Raw genomic sequence first — 9738 nt, 5'->3', positions numbered from 1 at the left:
TCTTTCTGGGCTGGGCTGGTTTTTATGTTTGGGGTGACGGGTCCCACAGATAGCTGTTTAAATATCGTCGATGTCCTCCTCCAACAGGGCGGGCTTGAGTCGGTCAATAGACACCCAGTCGTCCTTCCTGTGGATGACCAACCGGAATGTTTTACTGTTCCTCTCCAGCACGCAGAAGGGCCACCTGTAGGGCCTTAACCAGCACGATTCTGATAGGGCCACCTGTAGGGCCTGGTTAAATTTAATTCAAGCATTTTTTGTTATTTTCATGACAAATTTTTCAGGTGGTGGAGGACAGGCCGGGAGGCGTGAAAGGCGATAAACTGTCGGTATACATCCTCTGGTAGGGAGCGAACTTTTTAGAAAAACAGCCTTTGGACTGTCAGGATATGGCAAATCCCGTGATGAGCTTGATTGTTGTGGCACTCAAAGGGGCTCATTTTTGTTATTCTAGTTTTGTATGGGTCGAATTGGCTCTGGGGTGGTCCTCAGCCCGAGGAGGACCCAAGGCAGCTGGTACCTTTAATTTTTGCGGGCCATGAGGGACGTTTCAGGGACCTGTGGAATCTTTCCACCAATTAATGGCCGTAAGGGTTATAGGCAGTGGTGCTGTGGTGAGGTCCCCAGCAGGCGTGCTAGGGTGGTCCACAGCTCGGACAGGAAGGCTGGACCTCTGTCCATTTTTATGTGGTCTGATAAACCAAACCAGCTGATCCAGCTGGAGATCACTGGGCCTTGGCGTACGCATTGGCGGTGGCTTCTTAATGGGCGTCGCTTATCCACCTGGTGGAGCATACGATCGTCAGGAGATGCCTGGTCCTTCCTGATGGGGGAAGAAGGCCTACCACATCGACATGGATGTGTCTAAATCGCCTCTCCAGCTGGGGAAACTCTCCCACCCCCATATGACTCGATGTGTCATCCTACTTTGCTGGTCTGGCACCAGATGAACTGCCTCGGCCAGGCCGTTGTGTCCTTCCACATACTGTGCCAGACGAACTTCTCTGCCAGCAGCTTGGCCATCGTCCTGCCAGAGGGGTGGGACAGCCCATGGATGACGTCAAACACCAGACAGTGGCAGGAGGCGGGTAACAGGGGGCGGGGGTGGCCGATGCTTATGTTGCACAGCAGTGATGACCCCCAATTGTCTTTTTGCTGAGGCACATCCTTCCACCTGAGCGAAAAGATGGCATGCACTCGTAAGCTGGAACCTCTAGGTCGGTGGTCTGCTCCCGGCGAGGTCCTCATCTACATCCTGAGCTGCACCACGTTGAGCTCAATCCTCAAGAGTGCATCTGCTACAGTGTTTCTTCCTGCCAAAGGTATTTGATTGTGCAGGTGAACTCTGCGAAAATGGCTGTGAGATGCCGCTGCTGCCTGGAAGGCCATGCATCCCCTGCTTTGTGAAGGCGTGGACCAGCGGCTGGTGGTCCATCCAGATTTGAAGGGCGTGCCCCCAGGAGGAACTTGAAGTGAATACTGCTCCATACACTGCCCAGAGTTACCTGTCGTTGGTACTGTAGCAGGACTTTGTGGGGCTGAATAAAAAATTGAAGAAGGCAATAGGCTTATAAGCTCCCAGCGACGACCTGCTCTAGGACGGCCCCACAGGCAACATTGCTGGCCTGTCATCAGCTGGAGGGGGCATTTGGGTCCTGGTGGGCCCAGTTGCCTGGCATAAGTTTAGGGAGAAGGCCCGCTGTTGGTCGAGGGCCCCACACTCGGTCTTCAGGTGGCCTTTCAGGATCTCCGTCACAGGGGCCATGGTGTGCGCGACCCCGGGGGTGGACCTCCTGTAGTAGTTGACCATCCCGAGGAATTCCTGTACGACCTTGACAGAGGTAGGGGTGGGGAACCTGGCAACGGCTGCAACCTTCGATGTGAGTGGACGGACACCCCCCGGGGATATCTTGTGGGCCAGGAAGTCGACTTTTTCAATACCGAAGGTGCACTTATCGAACCTGACGATGAGGCTGTTCTCCTGCAGGCACTGCAGGACCTTCCGGATGTGTTGCAGGTGTTCTTTGTGGGATCTGGAAAAAATCAGAATGTCATCTACATAACAGATGCAGAAGTTCAGGTCCCCAGGATGCTGTCCATCAGTCTCTGGAAGGTTGCCCCTGAGTTTCTCAGGCTGAAGGTGGAGAAGGCAAAGATGTAGGATCCGAAGGGCGTGATGATGGCAGTTTTGGGGATGTCCTCTGGAGCTACTGGTACTCAAAGTAGGACTTCAACAGATCTAATTTAGAAAATATTTTGGCCCCAACCGAAAAGAGAGGAAAAGATCTTGTGGTTTGGGAAGTGGGTAGTGATCTGGTCTCACGTTGCAAGGTTGAGCCGCCTGACATAGTCGCCACAGGGTCTCCAGGAATCTTCTTCTGGTTTCTGCACCATGTGGAGGGGGGAGGCCCAAGGGCTGGAGGCCTTCCTGCATATGCCCATACGCTCCATCTCAGCGAAAACGTCCTTGGCCTCCTGAAGTTCCCGAGGGGTGAGCCTCCGAAACTTTGCGTGCATTGGGTGGCCCTTTGTTTTAATGTGGTGGTAAATTCTGTGCTTGGAAGGGGCCCGGCACCTGGCGTTTTCGGGCTTGAAGACGTCGGGGAACTCCTTCAGCAGCTTCTAAGTTGGTGTGGGGCGACGGGCAGATGGGGGGCACGCTCATAAAAGGGGCCCGTATCAGAAAATGGAGGGACTGGCAGGAGTCAGTATTAAACAGGCGCTGGCGACCAACGCCGACTGCTTCAGTCCAAAGTGGGCGGGAAATTCACTCCCAGGAGTGGGGTCCTCACATCCGTGACTATGAAATTTCAGTTGTACCTCCTATATGGATGTAGACCGACAGGAGCTTGGTGCCATAGGAGAGGATGGGGACCCATTGGCGGCCGTCAGGAGGCAGCTTGGTCCAGCGGGCTCCTTTTCTTGTCCTCTCTGGATGGTGGGAAGACTGATCATACGGCCCCAGTGTCGATCAGCATCATCCTGCTTTAGATGATGTTGCTGACGTAAAAACCTACTGGTTCTGGGCTCCTGGGTTCCTCTGCTGCCATGGTGGCCTGTGCTGTTGGCCGCCGCCTCCTCCATTTTTTGGATGGGCAAAAGAGCATGGGGGTTGGCAGTTCCAGGCGTCCTTGCCGTACCGCTGGTGATAGTAGCAAGGCCCTGGCGGTTGCTTCTTCTGATGATAGGTTTGCCGCCTCCTGGTGACAGCGCTTATCTCCCCCTCCACGGCCCCCTCCGGCTGGAGGGTGTTGATGGGGTGTGCAGGCGTGGATGCTTGCTCCGCTGCCCTCATGGAGTCCGTTAGCTGCTGCGCCGTCCCGATCAAGTCATCGAGCAGCAGGGTATAAGGCTCAAGGGTCTGGGTCCGAACCTCTGGGAGGAGCTGACGGAGAAAGATCTCCCTCAACAGGCTTATCTCCAACTGCCTGCCACTGCCGTCCGTCCCGGGTGGGATGAAGAGGTCCTGGATCACATTCCATGTCTCCTGGAGGTTCTGGTTGTGGGGGGTTGTTGGTGAGGTCAAGGGCGTGGGCGGCCCTCTCAGAGACGGGCAGGGAGCAGGTCTCGACAAGAGAGGCCTTCAGCTTTTGGTAGGTGGCGGGACAAGCGGCAGACACCCACGGGCAATCTTCCCTGTAGACCTCTTCCGGGAGGGCGACATCAATGGCACCTGCCTGCAACACCTCGTCGGAAAGTCCTGCCAGCCTGAACTGCCCTCCCGACCCTGTAGAGCCATGATGACAGGTTGCTGTGCATGAAGCTTTGCATGAGGCAGACCTTTATCTCATAAAACACGGCAGGTTTTGAAGGTGTGGAGGAGTCAGACCTGGCTTTTTGCACCAGGTTTAGACATCAGAAATCCAGTGAGAAAGTTCGTTTTCTTTGTATGTGTGAGGGAATGTCTGTGTCCATTTGGATCCATACTGGTGTGGAGGACACTACGCGTCAATAGCCTTGGCGTGTTGGGGAGGGTGTGTGGCTTTAGTCTGTTAGGATAATTGGGGTAGTTCATGGAGCAAAACTAACTCGCGTATCAGGTCCTTAATGGCTCGAACCACTCAGGTTATGTAGTGTATGAGAGTTTGGGCACTGCTATTTTATGAATGAGCAGGCTTCATTGATATAAAGCTGCGTGCGGACAAGGCGCAAAGACATACAGTAGGTACAGGCGACCGGAGGTCACCCAGTTCTCAATGTAGGTAAATACAAATAACATGGATAAAATAAAATTGCAGAATGGCATTTTACACATGGCCACAATATAAACGGCACAAATGAGTTAAGTAACAACAGGTAAATTTTACATAGATAAAATGTGGCTACTTAGTGTGACCTAAGTTCATGGGAAAGGCACCATAGAAAACTGGATAGGTTCACCATAGAAAACCCTTGATCCTTTCACCATTCAAAACATTTTGCTAATAGAGTCTTTTTGGTATCTCATAAAAAACCTTAATAACCATCGTTCCTACTGGAATCCTGAAATCTGTTTCAAACACTTAGTTCATTAATGCCTGGATCTCTTTCTCTCTCTCTCTCTCTCCTCTGTTCTCTCTCTGTCTTTCTTAAAGAGAGAAGTTATTAATAATATATTGTGGTCACTAGTTTAGTCTTAGCTTTTTTTTTGAGATCTGAGTAATTCAAAGGATATCTGTAATGCCACCTTATTAAAAGTGTGTTTTTTGAAGATGATGAGTAAGTGATTTTACAAAAATCTTCACAAATTCTGTAAGATGATTGTAACTTTTAATACCATGTATAATAAGTTAGGAAATTTTTGCCTCAGTGAAATTGTTACTGATGAATATTTTGTGTATTTTTGTGTGTTCTTGTGTTTGCAATCTCTTCATATTTTCACATTTTTTTTATGTTTGTGATGTAACATTTATTTACATAGTATTTCAAATATTTCTTGGTAATGTAACATTGCTTACTTGATTTAATTTTTATTTATTAAGATTTTCTTTTCAAATCTTGAGTAATTCGTGATAGTGTAAATTTTGCTTGATTAATTTAAATTCCTGATAAATTAAAGTTTTTGTGAATCAGTTTTGTTATATAATTTAATTCAAGAATTAATTAAGTTTTGTGATATTTTCAAGTAACAGTAAATTTTTCAGATTGTGAATTCTAATTATTAATTTTTAATTTAAAAATAAATTTTTGCATTTAATATTTAAAAAAAACAGTGTTTCATTTATTGACCACCAGTGAATAGGATTAATTGTGTGTGTGCATAAGGCAAAGTGAGAAACATGTTTGTTCTTTTAGTTTTGCTAAAGTGGGTTAAGACCAGGGAAACAGTTAAAGTTATTTGATGGAGTGATGCCCTTTTACTCTAGAATATTTCTTGTTTAATTGTTGATACCTCACACATATTGTGATAAACTGAGTTTGATTTTTCAAGTGATTAATAAGTTTTTTAAGGGATCACTGTTACCTTTAGAGTAGTCAGTCGTAATTTCCTATTGTTATGAGAGTTCAGGTGTCTGGCTGAAGTGAGGTAAATTTTAGAATTTTGAGATTAGTTGTGTAATAACCAGGTACTTGGTATGCATCTTGACTATATATATATATATATATATATATATATATATATATATATATATATATATATATATATATATATATATATATATATATATATTATATATATGTATATTGTAAAATACAATGCCCTCTTAACTTCTCCCCATTCTTCGAATAAGTTTGGATAATTGTTACTACAAAGCCTTAAGACCCAAGTGCAAGAAATCACAACAAAGTCACGTTGTCGACCCTACCACGAGAGGGATAAAAGTCTGTTACCTCTCCTACATACATATACCTGTCGTTTTCAGATATATTTATTAGAGCTGGAATAGACCCATCGTAGCCAATTGGGCAATCGTTTTTATTGGTTTTTAAGTTGAAATACATGGGTACATCTACTGGTCACTTTTTACCAGATACATATGTAATTGTAGTAGCCACAATGCCCTCTTATATATTTCAGTACGTCACAGTAATTAACCCACAAGATTCCCATTAACGGAATTTTCGATGAAAATAGGGAAAATAAAATTTCGATAATTAGCGCATGTCCTACTCAAGGTGTTGCTTATTGTACAAGAGGGTCAAATATTGTGTTTCTGCAATCATTATCACACTCCTGGGAACCCTGCTGTTACATCTGATGTCATACTTTACGTCAACGTCACAACATTAGTTAGGGAACGTTGTGTCTGGTCGATGCTTTCATTGTTGGCCACCAAGAGAAGTCAGATACTGTGGGCACATGCACCCATCAAACATCCACAGGTCTAGCAACTTCACTGGAAATGACTCATTGAAAACAGTATGTATTCTGTCTCTGCAGTCCCTGAAACCTCCAGATCTGCGTACTATTTATCTGTAACCATTATTGCCTTTCTTAAATTTCTGTATTTCTTTACGCAGTCATTATTTCTATCAGATTTATATCTCATGTCTATGAGTCTTTGTTACCTCCATCAAATCTATGTATCATGTCTATGTAATCCTTGCTACCTATGTCTTTGCATTCCTTATTACCTCCAACAAATTTATGTGTTACGTCTATGCAGTCCTTATTATCTCTGTCAACTTTATGTATTGTCTCTGGAATCCTTATTACCTCCATTAAATTTAATTGTTATATCTTTACAATCCTTTACTACTAACATACTTGAGTATTATGACCATGCAATCTCCATTACCGCTACCCAATTTGTGTTATGTCTATGCAGTCCGTATTACTCTATCAGATTTATGTATCAAGTCAATGCAATCCCCAATGAATTTATCTACGAAGTCCTTATTGACTCTAGAAAGTTTATGTATTATGTAGATGCATCCCAGTTACTTTTAAAAAGTTTAGTTAATATGTCTATGAAATCCTTAATATTTCTTTCAGATTTACTTATCATGACTATACAATCCCTCAAACAAATTTATGCATTATGTCTGTACGATCCCATTGCTTCTATCAAATTTATTCAAACCCAAAATCCACTATGCATTTTTTATTCCCTTTCACTTCACATGATTCTTTTAACATCGGGATTATGTCTTTGGAAAGGTTCAACAGAAACACTATGTTCTATAGAAATCAATCTAAAGCTTAAACCACCATTTCAAATCAAAACATCATAGAGTTAAAGAGTGTTGTATGAAATACTTCCATCTGAAACCAGAGGAAAAGCAAAATGTATCCTAGTATTTTGTCCTTCATTCACATCGAATGAAAGACAAGTAATATTTGATTTTTTAGCATATCGTAAGGAATGATAATTCCTCTACCATCACGCATCCAACTGCAGAAGAATGCCACAGTGTTGCATTTTCGCAACCGCATATTTGGTTTGTTTTCATTTTCGAAAGAGAAAAGCCCTTCCTACCAGAAAGTTCAAATAATTATTATGGTCTGAGTTAAGTTTGATTCTTTCAGGTGACTGCTATTAAAATAGTCCAGTGAGCCTCATCACTAACTCAGGAGAACTTTTCCTTAGAGTAATGCTGAATTTGTAATGGTCCTCAAAGCCTGTTGCTAAATCAAATTGCAAAAATGAAAACGAATGATACTGACTTTGACAATAAAGGCTCAAGATGAGCTCCTTTGGAAGTGAAGGCAAATGAATAACGTCTTTGAAAAACACTAACTTTGTGAATAACTGAGAGATATATAAGACAATAAGACAAAAGAAAGTTGATTATCATTTAAAACAATATTGAAAAATCTATTCGCAACTAATCACAAACATTTTAATCTTGAACCATGAGCTTTTCCAAAACTCTCATGCAATGAATGAATCCTATCTATTGTTTGAGCACTTGACTTTGCATTTCCTGCAGCAGGATGACGAAAAGGATCCAAATCATGATTCTCACCTCTAGCTCAATTGGCTGTTTTAGCTCTTGTGTCTCAGCTCTTCCGTACAAGGGAACTCCTGCAAAAAGAAAAATGTGCACATTCATGAACAGAAAAATCAGTAGAACAGTTTATTAAGAGATATTTCAAATAGGATCAAAATCAAAGAAGAGTATGAGAGCATCAGCATTCATTATTACACGAAAAACATTCTACTTCAAAAATAAGATTCCACATTCTACTCTATATCAAGACTACATAAAAACGACAAAAAAGCCTTGTTATGTAAAAGACACATTCACACAACACAGACATGTATGATCCTCCATGAACCCAGATATATATATATATTCTTTTCTTATATGTAAATAAATGAGGGCGGGCGTAACAAGGTGGGAAGCGCCACCACTGGCTAACTATCATTGTGACTATAATATACAGCACTAAAACGACTCATTAAAAATCCATTTTTGGAAATTTCGCCCTTGAAGCGAGTTCTCATGTTATAAAAGGTGTGGAGGTGCAAAGACATACTATAATGATTTTTGCATATGTACAAGGCACTAAATTTCCTTTAAAATGAGTGTCATGATTCATAGAAATCGTTTGGCTGGTTTTCTTTTATAAGCGTTTTCATAGTTGCAAAAAGCGTTTATAATGTATATATATATATATATATATATATATATATATATATATATATATATATATATATATATATATATATATATATATATATATATATATATATATATATATATATATATATATATATATATATATATATATATATATATATATATATATATATATATATCTATAAATGCCAATTTCTCTACTGGTCACTTTTTTACCAGATACATATGTAATTGTAACAGCCACAATGCCTTCTTAACTTCTCAAATTCTTCGGGTTTTTTTTTGGGGGGGGAGAATATGCTTGTCACTACATTATTATTAAAAAAAAAGTTTAACCAGACCACTGAGCTGACTTTCAGCTTTCAGAAGGCTGGCCCAAAGGATCAGAATGAAATGACAAGTCTAAGCTATAAGCCTAGCACTGGGACCAAATAGGTCACTCGTTAATGATGAATGAACGAAAATGAAAATGAAATTAAAAGCTGTAAAAAGGTATATGCTTTCATACTGGAACACACTCACACAAATACATTTACACTCATGTTTCCACTTATACTCCCTAAAAGGTATATTAAAATTCAAAATAAATTAGGTAAAATCTTAAAATTTACTTGTTTCAAAATTCATTATACTGATTGAGTGATTTTTTTATATTGTATCAATTAACTCACAGCTTCTCATAAACATTAAAATGGGTATGACTAAAAATGTTGAAAATTCCAACAAAATTTCTTTTATTGGTCTCTTTCCAAAATTTTATAATCGCTGCAGGTTATATTTTGGACATTCACACAGTACATGATTAACTGTTATCAACACATTGCAATCTGGGCATTTGAGAGGAGGGCCACATGGACTGTTCAGTAAGTGTCCATGTGTCAAACGAGTATGGCCTATTCAAAGACGCATCAGAATTACTTGTGTGTGTCTCTCTTTCTGATATGACGAACTCCATTTTCCAACACTGGATTTTATCTGTTTTAATTTATTATCTCCAGGTTCTTCGTTCCATATATTTTTGCCATTTACTTACAAAGACTGTTTTTATGTATCTTGTATAGTCACTAATAGGGATGACTACATTTGCTCTTAAGCTGCTTTATTTGCCTCTTCATTTCCCTTAATCCATGCATGGGCAGGGATCCAACATATTTCAGTATTTTTCCCCTTATTATACAATTTAGGGAGTGAAAACTTTATATGTTGTACAATATTATTTTTTTATTATAG

General features: G+C 41.3%; 1 protein-coding gene across 7 annotated transcripts in view; it reads right to left on the bottom strand.

Annotated features, from left to right (window-relative positions):
- The window catches only part of LOC136826840 (scoloptoxin SSD14-like), a 273826-nt gene that overhangs the window by 105022 nt on the left and 159066 nt on the right, over positions 1-9738 (bottom strand). For all 7 annotated transcript variants that reach the window (XM_067084327.1, XM_067084328.1, XM_067084324.1 and 4 more), the window contains one exon: positions 7891-7949. In XM_067084327.1, coding sequence (XP_066940428.1) covers positions 7891-7949 — 59 coding nt within the window. The remainder of the gene's footprint in view (positions 1-7890; positions 7950-9738) is intronic.

The sequence above is a fragment of the Macrobrachium rosenbergii genome, chromosome 41 (genome assembly GCF_040412425.1).
Source record: "Macrobrachium rosenbergii isolate ZJJX-2024 chromosome 41, ASM4041242v1, whole genome shotgun sequence".
Taxonomy (NCBI): Eukaryota; Metazoa; Arthropoda; class Malacostraca; order Decapoda; family Palaemonidae; genus Macrobrachium; species Macrobrachium rosenbergii.
Note: the sequence above shows the minus strand (reverse complement) of the source record. Positions and strands in the feature narration are given on the sequence as shown.